Source organism: Epinephelus fuscoguttatus, linkage group LG15 (genome assembly GCF_011397635.1).
Source record: "Epinephelus fuscoguttatus linkage group LG15, E.fuscoguttatus.final_Chr_v1".
NCBI lineage: Eukaryota > Metazoa > Chordata > Actinopteri > Perciformes > Serranidae > Epinephelus > Epinephelus fuscoguttatus.
In genome coordinates, this window is record NC_064766.1 from 6,250,046 (window position 1) to 6,269,420 (window position 19,375).

Genomic DNA, 19,375 nt, shown 5'->3' on the forward strand with positions numbered 1-19,375 from the left:
CATGAATTCAAACCACCACCATCAAATATTACATTCAATAATGGGATGAAAATGAAAAATGTATGCAACGTGTGGTCTATAATAAAGGGTAAAGGTATATTTTCAGTGCCATGCACCTGTTACCCTTCATCCATCATGATATCAGATACTGCACTTAAGCTATACCGCTGCCCCTCACAATCAGAGAGAAAAAAATCCAGTCAAGAATTTCACAGGGTTATCTTTGTCCTCAAGGCCAAAGGAGAGGGAACAATGCCATGACGACACCATGAGACAAAGGGTGTAGACCTAGCTGGGCACAACAGTGATGAGTGATAATTCAAAGTCCCTGACCTTAGCTCTCACTCTACAACAGCTGCCACACTTGTCTCAGCAGAGGCTGTAGAAATTTCTCCTTCACATGACTGACCTTCACTGAACTTTATCTTTTTGATTAAGAGTGTTAACATGGCAAGTCCAGAGCTGCTCTCAAAGCACAATGTTTGAAGAACTAATCTTATAAAGACATTAATCTTTCTTGTCTATCACCCGTCTGTTTGAGATTTAGAAGAGAAACACTGAATCGACTGGTGCTCTAAGGAGGAAAGGAGGAAAGGAAGAATCACAGAAATGGATTCTGTTTTTTCTCCACAATGTGAATTTAAATTGGCTGTTTGAAACCTTGCCATGTTTTAGTTTTTCCAGTTTTCATTATCTTACCCAAATCAAAATATACTGCATAACCATAACAGGTTAATATTATAAGCTCACCAGTTCATTCCATTCATCATTAAAACATAATAATTAACCTTACTTCACAAAACAAGACAGGGTTTAACACAATTTGAATTAAACATTTAAATGGCCTTTCAGAGAATTACTCTTTAATATGTAAAATACTAAATAAAAGTATAATATATAAAATAGAAGTCAAAAACTACAAAGCTAAATACTGAAACAATAAAATCACTTGAGACTTAATTGAATGAAGTCAGTAGCTAGTGAGACATTATATAAATAAAACAACCTGTTATAATTTATCTGAATAAAAGAAGAGTCACTTGATATCAAGCCTGTCCCTGACCCCCACCCGCCCCTTCCCCACCCCTTTTATTGTACCATGTATTGTCCTCCCCTTGTTTGTCACAAGGTGAAAGCAACAAATAGCAGCAGTGAATCCTTTCTCCAAAAATTCATCCCATATTTGGTGGATAAACAACCTTTATTAGTGGAGGGACGGCTGTTGCAGCTACGGGGCTGCATCTCTTCATTCGATTTAAGTTGAGAGTCAAAGGTAAGCAAAACAGTTATATCTGGGGTATGGTGAAGTAAATAGAAAATGTTTTGTGTAATTTTAAGTAATATATTTCACATGTAAATCATGTTCTTCACTGGTGTGAACACATGGTAATGGTATGGTAGTTGTAATGCAATAATGTTTTTTTTCTGTAACCTGATTTGAACAGCAAGATCCTGACTGACCATCGTTTCCTTTGAACACCAACCAACCCCAGGTAGAAGCCACTTTTGATTCTATCTGAGAAGTCTTAAATCATGATGACCATACCCTCAACTTTAGTCAGGACTTACAGTCGATGTTGTTCATGTACAGTTGTTGAAGTTCAACTGAGACATGATTTAAAAGTCAGCTGCATACTAAAAAGACAGTTTATACTTGCACTGTAGTACTGTGCTGGTAACTTGTCATTATCGCACATGTGGTGTGCTGATGGCGAATGTATTGCATGAAAAGTTATGACATAAGTCCTGTTGTACACACTGTGTAATAAATCTGAATGCTGCCTATACCGGTATGTTAATAGTAACACTGTCATCATTCATGGCTCAACATTTGTAAATTTGTAACAGGTTAAAAAATGGGTGACGCCGCCATGAAAGAGTTTGGGATAGCTGCTTCTTATCTAAGAAAGTCAGACAAGGAGCGTCTGGAGGCCCAGACTCGTCCATTTGACATGAAGAAGGAATGTTTCGTTCCTGACCCACAGGTTGAGTTCGTCAGAGCTTCCATCACAAGTCGTGACGGTGACAAAGTCACTGCTCAAACTGAATTTGGAAAGGTAGATACATTTCATGTTGTGCAGCAGAATGCTGATGTACACATTTCTAGAGAAGCATCTGGTAAGGTTATGACCAATTTGACTCTAAAATGTATTATTTTCTTTCCTAGACTGTGACAGTGAAGGAGTGTGATGTTCACCCTCAAAACCCACCAAAGTTTGATAAAATTGAAGACATGGCGATGTTCACCTTCCTCCATGAGCCTGCTGTGTTGTTTAACCTCAAAGAGCGTTATGCAGCATGGATGATTTATGTAAGACACTAAATCTGTAACATAAAACTTTACCTTCATTGATACAGCACTGATTAATGAGCAACATCCTTATGACTAATTGATGCATTATAGTGTCTTTCTATTATCTGTTACTCTTCTCTTACTATGGCAGACCTACTCTGGGCTCTTCTGTGTGACTGTCAACCCCTACAAGTGGCTGCCAGTCTACAACCAAGAGGTGGTTGTTGCCTACAGAGGAAAGAAGAGGAGTGAAGCTCCTCCTCATATCTTCTCCATCTCTGACAATGCCTACCAGTACATGCTGACAGGTAAAACATCTATTTTAGCCTTCATTTTGTTCATTTTGTTCTGATGTCATTCCGTTTTTCACTGATAATTTGAAAATCTGTTCTGCTGACAGACAGAGAAAACCAGTCAATCCTTATCACGTAAGTTACACAGAGGAAAAAAAAAAATCTCTCCAGTAGTTAAGGGTCATGGAACTTGGACTAAAACTTTCTGTCTCTCTTTCAGTGGAGAATCTGGTGCTGGAAAGACTGTAAACACCAAGCGTGTCATTCAGTACTTTGCCAGCATTGCTGCTGCTCCGGGTGCGAAGAAAGACCAAGCTGCTGAAAAGAAGGTGTGTATTACATACATATTTCTTAATATAATACAATAAAAAAAATCAATTGTAAATTATTCAGTTTAAATACGTAGGTCAGTCAAGTTCTACCTCAAAGTGTCTTTATTTGACAAACTCAGGGTACCCTGGAGGATCAAATCATTCAGGCTAACCCTGCTCTGGAGGCCTTTGGGAATGCCAAGACCATCAGGAATGACAACTCCTCCAGATTTGTGAGTGTCTGTGGGATTGCAAATGTTAATTACTGAATTAAAGGGAATCAACTGGACTAAAATGAGTGGCTCTCTTCCTCTTAGGGTAAATTTATCCGCATTCATTTTGACAACCGAGGAAAGCTGGCCTCTGCTGATATTGAAACTTGTAGGTAACATGGTTTATGTAGCAAATTTTAAGTTCTTACTTATGAACTTATAGACCACAATATGCACCACAATAACAATGATTTCTCTTACAGACCTCCTGGAGAAGTCTCGTGTGACCTTCCAGCTCAAAGCTGAGAGGGACTACCACATTTTCTACCAGATCTTGTCTCAGCAAAAGCCAGAACTTCTGGGTATATAACTGACAAAATTGCTGTTAATCTCAAGAGCCACTGAAAGTTATTACTGTATTTCAATACAGTAAGATATTTTAGAACACTTTTTTGTCATTCTCTCCATAGAAATGTTGCTTATTACCAACAACCCCTATGACTACGCCTTCATCTCCCAAGGAGAGACAACAGTAGCCTCCATCAATGATTCTGAAGAGCTGATGGCCACTGATGTGAGCTGAATCTTTAAATCCCGGTCAAATATAGATTTATACATCAACTTTTACTATGCCAGAAATGTATTTTTGATCTTATACCTTTTTCAGGACGCCTTTGATGTGCTGGGCTTCACTCAAGAGGAGAAGAATGGCATTTACAAGCTGACTGGTGCCATCATGCATCATGGCAATATGAAGTTCAAGCAGAAGCAGCGAGAAGAGCAGGCTGAGGCTGATGGCACTGAAGGTGAGAGATGGTTTTTGACACAAACTACAACAGTGCTGAAGGAATCGAGGATAAGATAATGATGAGGACCTTAAATGAAGAAATGACTGAATTAATACCATAACTTCTCAACAGTTGCTGACAAAGTTGCATATCTGATGGGCCTGAACTCTGCTGACCTCATCAAAGGTCTCTGTCACCCAAAAGTCAAAGTAGGAAATGAGTGGGTCACCAAGGGACAAAATGTCGCTCAGGTGAGAGAATATCAACGTTTCAATTCAATTCCCAAATAAGGTCCAGAAAATCAAAGTAAAGTGTACTCATATATTTCCTTGTTAGGTATACTATGCGGTGGGTGCACTGTCTAAGGCAGTATATGAGAAGATGTTTCTGTGGATGGTGGTGAGGATCAACCAATCCCTGGACACCAAGCAGCCCCGTCAGTACTTCATTGGTGTACTGGACATTGCTGGATTTGAGATCTTTGATGTAAGTTTGTGAAAAGAATACACATGCTATATGAAGAAGTCTTTGGTTAATTAGAAATCATAATGCCTCATACTGTGGTCCTTTTTAATTACAGTTCAACACCTTTGAGCAGCTGTGTATCAACTTCACCAATGAAAAACTGCAACAGTTTTTCAACCACCACATGTTTGTGCTGGAGCAGGAAGAGTACAAGAAAGAGGGCATTGAATGGACTTTCATAGATTTTGGGATGGACTTGCAGGCCTGCATTGACCTGATTGAAAAGGTGAGATACTGGACTATTACATGTCCAGACAAACAGAAAGATTGACTGAAAATATTGTGATTTTTTTTTTCAAACCACTCATATTTTTGTCCCCTCAGCCCATGGGTATCATGTCCATCCTTGAAGAGGAGTGCATGTTCCCCAAAGCGTCTGATACCACCTTTAAAGCTAAGCTCTATGACAACCATCTGGGGAAATCTGCCAATTTCCAGAAGCCCAGAATTGTCAAAGGGAAACCAGAGGCTCATTTTGCCCTGATCCACTATGCTGGAACTGTTGATTATAACATCAACAACTGGCTGGTGAAGAACAAAGATCCTCTGAATGAGACCGTTGTTGCGCTCTACCAGAAGTCTAATCTCAAGCTGTTAGCCACCCTCTTTGCAAATTATGCAGGAGCTGATTCAGGTATGAATAAACCCAATGTATTGCCCTGACCTCCACTGGGAATGTCAATATTTTATCAAACGTGTCATAGTGAGAACTGTCAAATTGAATAATTTATTCCAGTGTCTGGAAATGCAGTCTAATGAGTTTATTATTGGTTTATTAGTTGAAAGTGGTGGAAAAGGCAAAGGAGGAAGCAAGAAGAAGGGTTCATCCTTCCAAACTGTGTCTGCCTTGCACAGGGTTAGTAAAAACACATAAATGTGTGGAAATGGCTAATTTATACACAAACCAGTGCAACCGACACTTAAAGGCGCTGTATGTAAGAATGTGGCCAAAATGGTTACTGCACTCAAATTCAAAATACTGTCGCGAGTCGTGTCCGCTCCCCTACAGATTCGAGGTTGCTGGACAGCGGCACGCCGGAGACTGATTTGTTTGCCCATGGGCGGCTGTCGTGGCAGGGCCGCGTCGCCGCATCCTTGATCTTCGGTTTTCCAGTGGACCGTTCGAGCAAGTCCGGCTTCTCTGCTGCTAACGCTGCTGCCGGGATACAACTGAGGAGACTGCTAATGTTATGTACCGGGACACTGCTAATGCTGCTTGCCGTGCTGCTGTAGCTCAGTTGTAACTTTAACTGATGCTGAGACTCTACTGACTGCGTGACTGGTAGACGGTGGGGGGTGGTGCAACAGGCCAATGATGATTTTACGACTATTTGCTTTAGATTTCTTACATATAGCTCCTTTAATTTTACATTGATAATTAAGAGATGCTTATGTGCCACAATAATCACCTAAACTGGTTTTAATTACCTCCACAGGAGAACCTGAACAAGCTGATGACCAACTTGAGGTCGACTCACCCTCACTTTGTACGCTGCATCATCCCCAATGAGACCAAGACTCCTGGGGCCATGGAGAACCCTCTGGTGATGCACCAGCTGCGCTGTAACGGTGTGCTAGAAGGCATCAGGATCTGCAGAAAGGGCTTCCCCAACAGGATCCTCTATGGAGATTTCAAACAGAGGTGTTTGTCAGATATATGGATGGGTGACAAATTAAAGGAAAAACAGTCTTCATAGCAGCTTCAAGGCGCCTTGTCATAGATTCTCTGAGCACACAGATGAAGGGATGGAAACCATTCTACCATAAAATATTCCCTCATTTAATATTTTGATGATGTAGTGAAGACTGATGTCTAATTCGTTGCTCCAAAAATCTCCAATATGTGTTCAATTTGGTCGAAATCCGGTGACTGTAAAGACCACAGCATATGATTCACATAATTTTGATACTGTTGAAACCATATAGGGAATCTTCATGCCCTGTTTGCATTTGTTATGTATCTCTTCTTAACTTTTGCTTTTGTGTGTCACCTAATAAACCATTCTACTAATTACCAGTGCTAAATATTTAGTTTAACATATTTTGGTAGTCTGATATTTTATAAAACATTAAATATAACAGAAATTATTCTTTATCTTCATCACAAAGATACCGCATCTTGAATCCAAGTGCTATCCCTGAAGGACAGTTCATTGATAACAAAAAAGCTTCAGAGAAGCTTTTGGGCTCCCTGGATATAGACCATACTCAGTACAGACTCGGACACACCAAGGTAAGCATTAGTGAAATACATTTTGGCATGTATCATTAGCATATGTCTCATTGTAAAAAGAAAATGTCCAGGGTGACATAGTATTTTGTTTTTTTTGTCATTTTCAATTGACCACAATTCTACAATTATAGGCAATTGTTAGATCTCTTTTTTCAGCTACACCTCCTTTAATTCAAAATATAACTATCTATGTGATAACATTCAGTAATGTTTTTGTAATGGGCTAGGTCTGAACCATTATCTTGAACGCACATACACTCTCTCCATGTAGGTAATTTGTGCTTGCTACTGTTTGCAAAAATCAGGTGTTCTTTAAAGCTGGGCTGCTTGGTCTGCTAGAGGAGATGAGAGATGACCGCTTAGCTCTCATCATCACCAGGATCCAGGCAAGGTCACGAGGTGTTCTGGCAAGAATTGAATTCCAGAAAATTGTAGAACGCAGGTATGTGCACAAAATTAATAAAAATCCAATCAATTTCATTATCATGGGCACAAGTAGGGTCAGTGGAATGAAAAAGATTCAAGGTGGCATTTAAGATTATGGCTTTCCGCATCAATCTCTCACTATACCAGAATTACTGAATTAGGCACAAACTAAATCAAGTGAATGATACAAAGGTATTCTCCAGGTGCCTTCACAGATTTAAAGGCCTTTCATGACCTTTCATTTCTCATACTGAGGACTGACTTAATGTGCATACTAAATACAGATAAATTTGTATTAAATAACAAGTACAGTACATGCAGAAAACGACTAATTGTACCACTTGTATTGCTCTGCAATATTATAACATCTTTATGAATCAATGTCCACAGGGACGCACTACTTGTGATCCAGTGGAACATCCGTGCCTTCATGGGGGTCAAAAATTGGCCCTGGATGAAGCTGTACTTCAAGATTAAACCCCTCCTGAAATCAGCAGAGACTGAAAAGGAGATGGCCACCATGAAGGAAGAGTTTGCCAAACTAAAAGAGGCTTACGCAAAATCTGAAGCTCGCAAAAAAGAACTGGAAGAAAAAATGGTCTCTCTTCTCCAAGAGAAGAATGACCTGCAGCTTCAAGTTCAATCTGTATGTTTACAATTTGTCAGCATAACAAATAACAAAATCAAACCATGTCAGCTCGTGTCTAATGCTGTACCTTTAAAATAATAACAGGAGCAAGATAATCTGTGTGATGCTGAAGAAAGATGCGAGGGGCTGATCAAGAGCAAGATCCAGCTGGAGGCAAAAATCAAAGAGCTGTCAGAAAGACTAGAGGATGAGGAGGAGTTGAATGCTGAACTGACTGCTAAGAAGAGGAAGCTGGAGGATGAGTGCTCTGAGCTAAAGAAAGACATTGATGACTTAGAGTTAACTCTAGCTAAAGTGGAGAAAGAGAAGCACGCCACTGAGAACAAGGTACTATAAAAACTGAGATATGCTTTACAGACAGTGTTTTTAAGGCTTCTCTGATTGTTCATGCTCTAAAATGGCAACTTTTTCATATGAATTATTACTTCTGTTGTATAGAAATTGGCACATGGGTCTGGGATTTTTGACTGAAAATTTAAATTTTACATGCAACAGGTGAAGAACCTGGTCGAAGAGATGGCTGCTCAGGATGAAATCATTGCTAAATTGACCAAAGAAAAGAAAGCCTTACAGGAAGCTCATCAGCAAACACTGGATGACCTGCAGAGTGAAGAAGACAAAGTCAATACTCTGACGAAGGCCAAGGTTAAGCTGGAGCAGCAAGTGGATGATGTAAGAACATAAACAAGGATGTGTTGGCATGTTTCACTGTCACTTAAATACAAACACTGAATATTGTGGATAAAATAAACTGAAAGGCTGCAATTATCACCCACTACAGCTTGAAGGGTCCCTGGAGCAAGAGAAGAAAGTACGCATGGATCTTGAGAGAGCAAAACGAAAGCTTGAGGGAGACCTGAAGTTAGCTCATGAGTGTGTCATGGACCTGGAAAATGACAAGCAGCAACTCGAAGAGAGGCTGAAAAAGTAACATGAAAACAACATTTGTGTACACATGAATAAATTTGAAACTTAGTGTCAGCTGGTACATTTTTCGTTATTCTATACCCACAGGAAAGATTTTGAAATCAGCCAACTCAATGGCAAAATAGAAGATGAACAAGTGATGAGTGCCCAGCTCCAGAAAAAATTGAAGGAGTTACAGGTAATATTAAATAAGAAGAAGATAGTCAGTTTTCAAGGATGTGATATTTGGCTAATGCTGATTTTGGTCTAGGCCCGCATCGAGGAGCTGGAGGAAGAGCTTGAGGCAGAGCGAGCTGCCCGAGCAAAGGTGGAGAAGCAGAGAGCAGACTTGTCCAGAGAACTGGAGGAGATCAGTGAGAGGTTGGAGGAGGCTGGTGGAGCAACATCTGCCCAGATTGAGATGAACAAGAAGAGGGAGGCTGAGTTCCAGAAACTCCGCAGAGACCTTGAAGAGGCCACTCTGCAGCATGAAGCCACTGCTGCCACTCTCAGGAAGAAACAAGCTGACAGTGTTGCTGATCTGGGAGAGCAGATCGACAACCTGCAGAGAGTCAAGCAGAAACTGGAGAAGGAGAAGAGTGAGCTCAGACTGGAGCTGGATGATGTGGTCTCCAATATGGAGCAGATTGTTAAGGCAAAGGTATAACTCTTGTTTAATCCCTTTTCTGCCTACTGGTTGATGAACATTTTATTTTGTTAGTCTAAACCACCTTTTATATGTTTGAGGTAGGTTATGTGCCAGTGTTAATGTTTTTTCTTTCCAGAACAATTTGGAGAAAATGTGCCGGTCTCTGGAAGACCAGATGAATGAATATAAAACAAGGGCAGAGGAAGGACAGCGAGCCATCAATGACTTCACCATGCAGAAAGCAAAGCTTCAGACTGAGAATGGTATGATTTTGATTTAAGCAGTGTGTTTTATGTGGGATATAATGAAGTGCTCATTTGGCTCTTCCATCAAAATTAGGTGAACTTTCAAGGAGGCTTGAGGAAAAAGATTCCCTGGTGTCTCAACTAACCAGAGGAAAACAGTCCTACACTCAACAACTTGAAGACCTAAAAAGACAGCTAGAGGAGGAAGTCAAGGTAGCAACTAAATACCAGTGAGAACTTGGTACAGATGTTGGCATAAAGATGCACTGAGATATGCTTCCATTTCAGGCCAAGAATGCTTTAGCCCATGCAGTGCAGTCTGCTCGTCATGACTGTGACCTGCTCAGGGAGCAGTATGAGGAGGAGCAGGAGGCCAAGGCTGAACTTCAGCGCAGCATGTCCAAGGCCAACTCTGAGGTGGCTCAGTGGAGAACTAAGGCACGAAACTGATGCCATCCAGAGGACCGAGGAACTGGAGGAGGCTAAGTGAGTAAAAATGTATTTTCACTCCAACAATTTGGCAAAGTTTAAAAGCAATTAACCATGAATGAATTCTGTCATAATGCAGAAAGAAGCTGGCTCAGCGTCTGCAGGAGGCTGAGGAGGCTGTAGAAGCAGTGAATGCTAAATGTTCCTCTCTGGAGAAGACCAAACACAGGCTGCAGAATGAGATTGAAGATCTCATGGTGGATGTGGAGAGGTCTAATGCTGCTGCTGCTCTGGACAAGAAGCAAAGAAACTTTGACAAGGTTAAATTTAAAAATCATTTGGCACTTTTACTCTTTTAGTTGAAGAATGACAGTGTAATTGACCTTGAAGCACATATATTTCAGATCTTGGCAGAATGGAAACAGAAGTATGAAGAGTCTCAAACAGAGCTGGAGAGCTCTCAGAAGGAAGCCAGGTCTCTGAGCACTGAGCTCTTTAAACTAAAGAACTCCTATGAAGAATCTCTTGAACATCTGGAGACCATGAAGAGAGAGAATAAGAATCTGCAGGGTAAGGGTGACACCAGCTCACGCCTCCATTGAAGAATTTGTTGTCATGAGTAAACCAGTGATAATGTTACATTTTGTTTCTCAGAGGAAATATCTGACCTCACTGAGCAAATTGGTGAGAGTGGAAAGAGCATTCATGAACTTGAGAAGATTCGAAAACAAGTGGAACAAGAGAAGTCTGAGATACAAACAGCCCTGGAGGAAGCAGAGGTGTGATGAATTCAAAGTGCTCATGGTGAACCTTAGGAACATTTTTAATATTGGTAATAACTTGACATATATTTCATTTTCATTCTTATTTCATGACAGGCCTCACTGGAGCATGAAGAAGGGAAGATTCTCAGAGCCCAGCTTGAGTTTAACCAGATTAAGGCTGATATTGAGCGCAAGCTGTCTGAAAAAGATGAAGAGATGGAGCAAGCAAAGAGAAACCAACAGCGTATGGTGGATACTCTTCAGAGCTCTCTTGAGGCCGAGACTCGAAGCAGGAATGAGGCCCTCCGTTTGAAGAAGAAGATGGAGGGAGACCTCAATGAGATGGAGATTCAGCTGAGCCAGGCCAACAGGCAGGCATCTGAGGCTCAGAAACAACTTAAGGCTGTTCATGCCCATCTGAAGGTTTGCATTTTTTTTTAAAGAACACCTTGGACATAGTATGTTATTAATTGATTTACCTTGCTGCACAATAATTGTTCCACTCTTCCAGGATGCTCAACTCCAGCTCGATGACTCTCTTCGAGCCAATGATGATCTAAAGGAAAACATTGCCATCGTTGAGAGACGCAACAACCTGCTTCAGGCTGAAGTGGAGGAGCTCAGGGGTGCTCTGGAGCAAGCTGAGAGAAGTCGCAAACTTGCTGAGCAAGAACTGCTGGATGTTAGTGAGAGGGTGCAGCTACTGCACTCACAGGTGAGATGCAGCAATCATCAATACATTCTAGTGTGTCTGTTTTACATTCACTGTTTTCACAATGGAAATGCCACTATTAATTATTAATTTACTTTGCCAAATTAGAATACTAGTCTGATAAATCAAAAGAAGAAGCTGGAGGCTGATACTGTCCAGCTTCAGACTGAAGTAGAGGAAGCAGTACAAGAGTGCAGAAATGCTGAAGAGAAGGCCAAGAAGGCCATTACTGATGCTGCCATGATGGCAGAGGAGCTGAAGAAAGAGCAGGACACCAGTGCTCACCTGGAGCGTATGAAGAAGAACATGGAGCAAACCATCAAAGACCTGCAGCACCGTCTGGATGAAGCTGAACAGATCGCCATGAAGGGAGGAAGAAAGCAGCTGCAGAAGCTCGAGGCCAGGGTGAGTATAAGTTGGCTCTTTGGCTTCTTGCATCACTCAAATATGTAAAGTGAATAGCTGCTCTGGGTGAAGCGCAGAGGTGCTGGCTGACTTTTGTTTTGACAACATTCTACAGGTCAAGGAACTTGAAACTGAGGTGGAAAATGAACAAAAAAAGGCCAGTGAGGCTTACAAGGGAGTGAAAAAGTATGAAAGACGTATCAAGGAGATTACCTATCAGGTAACTTTGAATCTGGAACAAAGCTTGTTTATGCTTTGGATATTATATTCAGAATCAATATGTACATATTATTATTTACTTGTTTGCACAATTTAGTCAGAAGAAGACCGAAAAAATCTAGTACGTCTTCAAGATTTGGTGGACAAGCTGCAGCTTAAGGTCAAATCCTATAAGAGGGCTTCGGAAGAGGCTGTAAGTAAGATTTAAATGCAAAACTAAGATCTTACCAGTGAAACTATATATATTATGTGAGCATATATTATAAGTACCATACATGTTGTGTTTGTTCTTCAGGAGGAACAGGCCAACAATAATCTAACCAAGTATCGCAAGATTCAACATGAGCTTGATGAAGCCGAAGAGAGGGCCGACATCGCTGAGTCTCAGGTCAACAAGCTACGTGCCAAGACCCGTGAGGTGGGGTTAAAGGTCAGTATACACATATTGCACCTACTAGAGGTGCACCAATATGAATTTTTTCAACTGATACCAATAACTGATAATTACCTGCTTCTCATGGCCAATAACCAATATGATAACAAATAATTCCACATTTTGGTTTTTAAAAAGAAGTGTATAATCTGTAGTTAATGTACACCTGCAGATAAGAAAGGCTAAGATGTAGCGAGAAAGTACGGATGATTTAATATTCCATAGTCCTGACAAGAAACAGAAAAACAAAGAACAGTTGTGACTCTTCACTACCTGTCAACATTAGGCTGTGAAAAAGAGGGAAATTTTCTGGGGTATTGTCAAATAGCCTACCCTCAAAGCCCCTGCCCCCATATATTCCCACACTACAGATGAACATAATAAATACAAGGATGTTCAAGTAAAATGACTTTTAATCAGTATCAAATTTATAGTTAACAGTGAGAGAGAGACAGATTATGAAGCCCAGTGTTACTTTGTAATTCTCAGTAAAGTGTATAAACTACACTGCAGAGTGGAGTCTCTACTAACAGAAACAAACAATGACAGCTGATTCATGTGAACAGGTTGAATGCGCGTCGGCAGGTCCACCTTACATCTGGTGTATGAAATGTTTATATCATCGCACTGCATTTTTATAAACACACCTTGGTGTCATCCCACCAACCCACGACAGACTAGCCTACAACCACCAAGTAGAATAGCGATGCGCTATCTATTCACCTCACACATTAAAACTGAATGTAGTAAACACACAACTGTGTCTCACACACACATACACACACACACACACACACACACACACACACACACACACACACACACATGTAGCCAGAGATTAAAGGTACATGTACTACCACCCACTGAGTCGGACTTGTAGATGCTGGCCTTGTTAAGTCAATGAAAACAGTCTGGCCTCATGTGATTGGCGCTATTTATCACCTATAATTTTAATAATCGGAATAATGCATAATTATAGAAATGTCCCATTATCAGCCAACAATTTATCATACATTCCTAGCACATACATTCGAAAATTGGAAAAAATCTGATACTTTGCAAGTTCCCTTGACAGAAAAAATGTCACTGCGCAGTGGCAAAAATCTTGTTCACAAGCTGTACAACAACAAGATGCTGGTCTTCGTTATTTGGCAGTGGTTTTTCAGCAGGGCATTGGATATTATTACTACATTTAGAATACTACTCTGAGGGGCCTAAAGGACAAATAGTATCGGCGATATTGGTGCAATCCCTTATGACACAGGGACTGAAATAATACTATTCAATCAGAAACACATCTTACAATTTATCCTATATTTTCTTTTTTTGTTTCAGAGAGGACTTGATGGAGAGTGAAGTTTCCTCAAAAAAGATCAGTTTCTGAGGCACCTGCTGCCTGGTGTCTCCCTAAGCATGTCTTGTTCAGTAGAATAAATGTAATGTGCATCTGAAACTGTTTCTGGACTTTTCATTAACAACAGGGAGCTGTCCCTGTTGTTGCAGTCCAATCAAAAAAAAACTCATGTAAATACATGTTAAAATGAAGAACAGTACAATTAGACACAGTCACACAGTAAAAGGGACCTGCTTTCTCTGAAGCTGTACACAACCCTTCTCTACCCTCTTCAGCTTCAGCTGCTGATGTAGCTCCCAGGATGACTGGTGAAGGCTACATAGCCATCGGCCACTATCAAAGCCAAGTTCTGCCTATAAAGATGGTTTGTAATACTTCCTATCAATGCCAATTACCAAAGGGAACATTTTGTTATTGTGGCAGTACCTGTTCCAACATTCTAACATGTAATATTCACTTAAATTTCAATCACGGGAGAAGGTGGAAACAAGAGAGTACACGGTGACGGAACTAGTTCTGACACTGTCACATGTAAACGTAAATAACATCTAAATAAATGTAAGGTTTGTGTCATATAGACACAGCTGTTCCTCAAACAAATAGATGAAGGGATCCTCTCTTTCCTCCGCCCAGGTGGCTGGCTAGTTAGCCTGTTAGCTTGCTAATTTCACTATGCTATCATGCTACATGGTACTGTCAGTGTCAGAGCAACGGCTAATGGGGAAACACCAACACTCATTACTTACTCTGACCAATGGTATCGCTTCATCACTCACTCACTCACTACACTAAATTAACTCATGGACAGACCTTCAGGTTTATAAGGTTGACCTCGCCTCTGCGGTCTAGCCAAAAGTCTATTTTTTTTTGGACAGACCTATAACATGAATTGCTAATACCCAGTCAAATCAATAATCCTAACTATATGTGTGTGTTAAGTATTATCTATAAAAACAGACAAAAAAAATCTCACCTTATTTCACCTGCTGCGATTCCACACCAACAAATTGGGGGAACTGTCTCAGCAGAAAAAGCAGTGATGTCTCATTAAAAAACAACTGCATTTCATTGACGGCTGGAAATGAACACTTTTGTCCGTCTGCAACTGTGGCTGGTGGATTTCAAAAACCACTACCAGCCACTAAACAGATAACCACTGTTTATTTTACTGGTGAGTGAAGCAAATCTATCAGCTACTTGCACATTTTACCAGTGTTTGGCTGGTGGCTAGTGTTGATTTCCAACCCTGTTTCCATGCCTAAAAAGCTGCTGGAAACATAGCAATGACTCGCTATATCACAACCAGTTCTATTATTTGTTGCTCACAAACAATGATCTGCAGCTTGGCAGACATCTCACCTCTGTCACGTCATCCTCCATCCCCTTCACCTCCTGATGACAAAGTCAGTTCATCTACTACGTCACTTTATAATTACACACATGATATTTATGAAAGGTGCAAATATAACATATCTGTGATTTGCAGAAATGTACAATGCCAACATTTTCAATAGTTGCCACAATGCCAAAAACACTGCCAACAATTCACCTGAAGGAAAACTGAATCATGATCCTGAAAACTAAAAAAAGGGTCTACATGTATTACTACATATATAATTATATTGTCTCAGTGAAGACAATGTACTATCATATAAATCTTAACCAAAACAAAACAAAAAATAATGCGGATAATGCTTTGTGGCTTCAAACTATGTGTCTCGTAGGAGAGAACATACTGTAAACTACTCCACTGTTTACTTACTACATTTGTTATCAGCGAACACTGGACTTTTTTCATCCTCATTTATCTGATGTTGCAAAAGTAACTCAGCATCATGATGAGCAGAGTGTGCTCACGCATTTTCTCTTCATTAAATCTTACATGCTGATAACACCAATTGCGCTATTTTAATACTGATCATACTACAGCGCTGGTAAATAATTAATAAGATGTTTATGGTTTTACCTTTTCTTTAGAATTCAAGTATTACAACTTATTTTTCTTAAAACATGCCCATTAAAAATAAACACAAAAAAAGTATTTTTTCCAAATTAAATACGACAATTAAAATGCTTCTTAAGGTTTCTGGATTTGAATCAGATTGTAAAAAATGTGAAATAAATAGTATTGAAGAGGCTTCATAAGTAACAGTGTGATAAGAAGAAGAGACTGCAGAATGATGCTGCCTCAGTCCCTCACTGAAAAGGCTGACTAGGCAGAGTACTGCAGCAGAGTCTGCTAGGACCATTCTCAATATTACATGGGTCAACCAACCAATGAACTGCACACATATCTGTACAGAGTTTACTTGACTAGTTGACTAACAGCTTTTCTGAGGAGACATGGCCACTGCATAGGACACATTGCAGTAGTCTGCAGTAGTTCTTTAGCAAAAGTGGAATGTTTGGGATTATAAGTGGAGGATCTGGATAGCAAACATGAGTGAAATGAATGTATACAAAATAGTAGTGCACACGCTTTTTAACAAATGAACTACGACAGGTTTTTACAGAAACACCACAGCAGAAAGGTCTGATCACAGTACAGTGGATGTATGACATTGTGAAACAAAAACCTTATCAATAATCCCTTTGAAACTACTAAAATAATACTACAAAAAATGCTGTAGTGTGCACTACATAAGCAAAATTTTCTACTGTTAAACTACTATTATGAATGGTAACTGCAACTTAAAAAATAACCATTCACCCATTTAAATTTGAAAAAAAATTAAATTAAAAAAAGTTGTTTTGACCAAAACTTTTGCACAGAAAATTTCACATCATCCAGGGGTGACCCAACCTTTGCTTTTTACATAGATGTAACATTTACATTGCCTCTATGTTGATAAGATTACAGACTAAATGTCAAATGATCTAAATTAATTAAGATGAAACTACTAACCTTCATATCAGTAGTGGGGGTCAGTCTTTCTCTGGTAACAAGCATCTTCTTTTCAAAGCCAGACAAGGGAGGGCCATTTGGAACACAGAGAAGAGGCAGACTTGACAAGGATGTCTGACTGACATCAGATAATCTGGATTTAGCGTATTCAGGAATAGAGTCCTCCAAGAATTCAATAAATACCGTTTAAATAATCAATATAGGACATTGGCATTAAGAGTATATTGTGGCAAAATTAACAGTTTATCAGTTTTCCAAATTAGCAGATTTTCCAACAGATTACAAGTTTTGCATTGAAAAAAGTGAACAATAAAAGCTTTAAAGAGTCAACAGTACCTTTCCATTATTTTGTCATGTCCTGGTCATTGCCTTATCAGAAGACAAGCAGTACTCAGGATTTGAGTCCACACGGAGGTCCAGTCTGAATTAGTGGGAAGAAGACAAGGCAAGAGAACATTCAACTCCTTGCCTCCACCAGAGCTCAACACCCCCTTAGAAGTGACCTTTCACTACAACAAAGAACAAATACTAACAATAGCTTTGCAGGCTCTAATTTCAAACTTAAGTGAGGCAAGGTGCCTCACACCTTCCCTCACGTGTTCACGGGATTGTAAAAGTCAGAGACACAAGGACTATGGACAGCTGGGAATGAGACCTTTAATGGATGGCCTTTAAAGGCGACGAGAATTCTAGTTTGAAAGCAAGCACAGTCAAGACCTGGTGAGATGTGATCTGATAGAAAGGAAGACAGCTGAGGTTCCACTTGCATTACTGGCCAGCATGCTTTATAGGATTGCATTTGTACCGGAGTTTCATTTTGTCCTAATACCTAACTGTGTAAGGCCAAGAAAATCGTATTACATTTTTAAGAAAGCTCCTGGTTGCCATCATTCATAGTAGCTTCAGGCTGATAGGCCTCATTGTCCTTCATAGTATGGAACACTTGAGTTTTGTGCAATTTCTAAAATTTCATCTGAATACAGACTCATTTAGCATATTCTTGCATCGATATAGTATCCAGAATTACACTACATATATATACAGTGCAAAATAGATTTCTCATCTCATCACCTGTTGCTGCTGATCAAAGAAAGAATAAAAGCCTGTCCTGACTACCTGCGTCACAAGCTGTCCCCAAGCTGTCCTCTAAACCACCAAGCCCCCAAAGGCAGCCAGCAGGAATTTCACAAGTTATCTTTGTGCTCAAGGATAAAGAGAAGAAAACAATGCCATGTCAACAGAAGCAGGCCAAGGGCACTTGCAACAGGCAACTTTTGGACAGAAGCCTGGAGTATAGTCACAATAATATGAATTTGTTTCAGTGCACAAATATATGTTGTGTATGTGGATTGTTATTTATTATATTCATTCTTATAAATTGTTATTCTTTTCTTAAAAATGGAAATTCACCTGTATTGGAGCAATCAAACAGAGGTGATAATATAATGAAAAAATGAAACACCTGAGATTTAAAATTCTGATTTTTCAGACAACTTTTTTTTTTTTTTACATATAAAACCTTCGTTTGATTTGATCTTGAACTGATCTGTTCTGCATAATCAGGGTATTTTATGCTTGAAAGAAAAAAGGGAACTTTTGTTTCAATGTCAGAATAAATATACACCCTAAAATTATATGAAGACTTCACAGGCACAGTCACTGCCTTCATAATACATAAAAAAATAGTTATGATGATAAATACTGCACATCAAAAGGAAAAAAGAAGATAACATCATCTGCAAAACCATGTGCACATCTAGCATTTAACTTGACAGTTCTTTAGTAGCAGTATGTGGCAATTACCAAATTTAACAATAAAGTAAAGGCTCTTTTCAATGCTGAACTAATTAAAATAAAATTATTATTGAAGTTACTTAATTTCTAACTAACATAATAGTAGAACACTTTTTATGTCTTGTTATCCTGATAGTTAGGACCCTAAAAAAGGACTAATGATGCAACCAATCTTTTTCACTCTCCTGGGTGAAAGTCCTGTCTTTGACCCATTCACAACCCCTCCCTTCATACGCAGACTTCCTTGCTCTTTATACTATTACAGTTGCTCTGAGCATCAAATATTGCAATTAGAGTTAGATGAAAGCCTAGTGTGTGTCATAGAGACGGCAAAGGATGCCTTCGGCATTAGGATCCCACACAGAGAGGCATAACAAAGCCTTAGTATTTGATGACTTGGGAATAAGAATGGGCTGCCTTATCTATATTTTCTACATGCACAGGCCAGGTAAATTGTTTTATCAATGACACACACACATTAGGGTGCAATTACAACATCTGACACCTTAATTGTACATCATATAGAGTATAATTACAAATAGCAATACAATTATCTAGCTTTATTACTTTATACTTTACATTTTGGTTTGTTTTTATACTATTTTCTACATATATGTAATGCAAAGACATAAACCACAATGCTGGAAACTGCCTACAAAAGACTGATAGAAGGGAGTGATTGTTGTCTTTCTCTCACCACATCCAGTACCTGGATTAGTGTCTGACCCAAAGGGACTGTGGGTGTTGCAGATGGGTATCTGTATTGACATCCTAGGAGAGCATTGTCAGTGAAAGTTCCTACAGATTTTGCTTTTTAACTATTTCAATGG

The 19,375-nt window shown here is 39.6% G+C and overlaps 2 protein-coding genes across 2 annotated transcripts in view; both read left to right on the forward strand.

The window, feature by feature from the left end:
* Nucleotides 1-13,945, forward strand: part of LOC125901943 (uncharacterized) — a 53,644-nt gene extending 39,699 nt beyond the window's left edge. Inside the window, exons 68-76 of the mRNA XM_049597984.1 lie at nucleotides 10,364-10,529; nucleotides 10,614-10,738; nucleotides 10,838-11,146; nucleotides 11,235-11,438; nucleotides 11,544-11,840; nucleotides 11,956-12,060; nucleotides 12,157-12,252; nucleotides 12,355-12,489; nucleotides 13,828-13,945. Of these exons, the coding sequence (XP_049453941.1) occupies nucleotides 10,364-10,529; nucleotides 10,614-10,738; nucleotides 10,838-11,146; nucleotides 11,235-11,438; nucleotides 11,544-11,840; nucleotides 11,956-12,060; nucleotides 12,157-12,252; nucleotides 12,355-12,489; nucleotides 13,828-13,848 (1,458 nt within the window). The 3' untranslated portion in view covers nucleotides 13,849-13,945. The remainder of the gene's footprint in view (nucleotides 1-10,363; nucleotides 10,530-10,613; nucleotides 10,739-10,837; nucleotides 11,147-11,234; nucleotides 11,439-11,543; nucleotides 11,841-11,955; nucleotides 12,061-12,156; nucleotides 12,253-12,354; nucleotides 12,490-13,827) is intronic.
* Nucleotides 1,174-8,661, forward strand: LOC125901781 (myosin-7-like). Its single transcript, XM_049597695.1, has 24 exons — nucleotides 1,174-1,273; nucleotides 1,446-1,493; nucleotides 1,849-2,057; nucleotides 2,168-2,311; nucleotides 2,445-2,601; nucleotides 2,694-2,721; nucleotides 2,807-2,915; nucleotides 3,038-3,130; nucleotides 3,215-3,278; nucleotides 3,373-3,471; nucleotides 3,580-3,683; nucleotides 3,777-3,915; nucleotides 4,030-4,148; nucleotides 4,234-4,383; nucleotides 4,478-4,648; nucleotides 4,747-5,056; nucleotides 5,202-5,278; nucleotides 5,859-6,064; nucleotides 6,532-6,655; nucleotides 6,961-7,097; nucleotides 7,472-7,727; nucleotides 7,815-8,057; nucleotides 8,226-8,402; nucleotides 8,512-8,661. The coding sequence occupies exons 3-24, from the start codon at nucleotides 1,857-1,859 to the stop codon at nucleotides 8,659-8,661; spliced, it is 3,258 nt and encodes a 1,085-aa protein (XP_049453652.1). The 5' UTR covers nucleotides 1,174-1,273; nucleotides 1,446-1,493; nucleotides 1,849-1,856.
* Nucleotides 13,946-19,375: the final 5,430 nt, after the last annotated feature.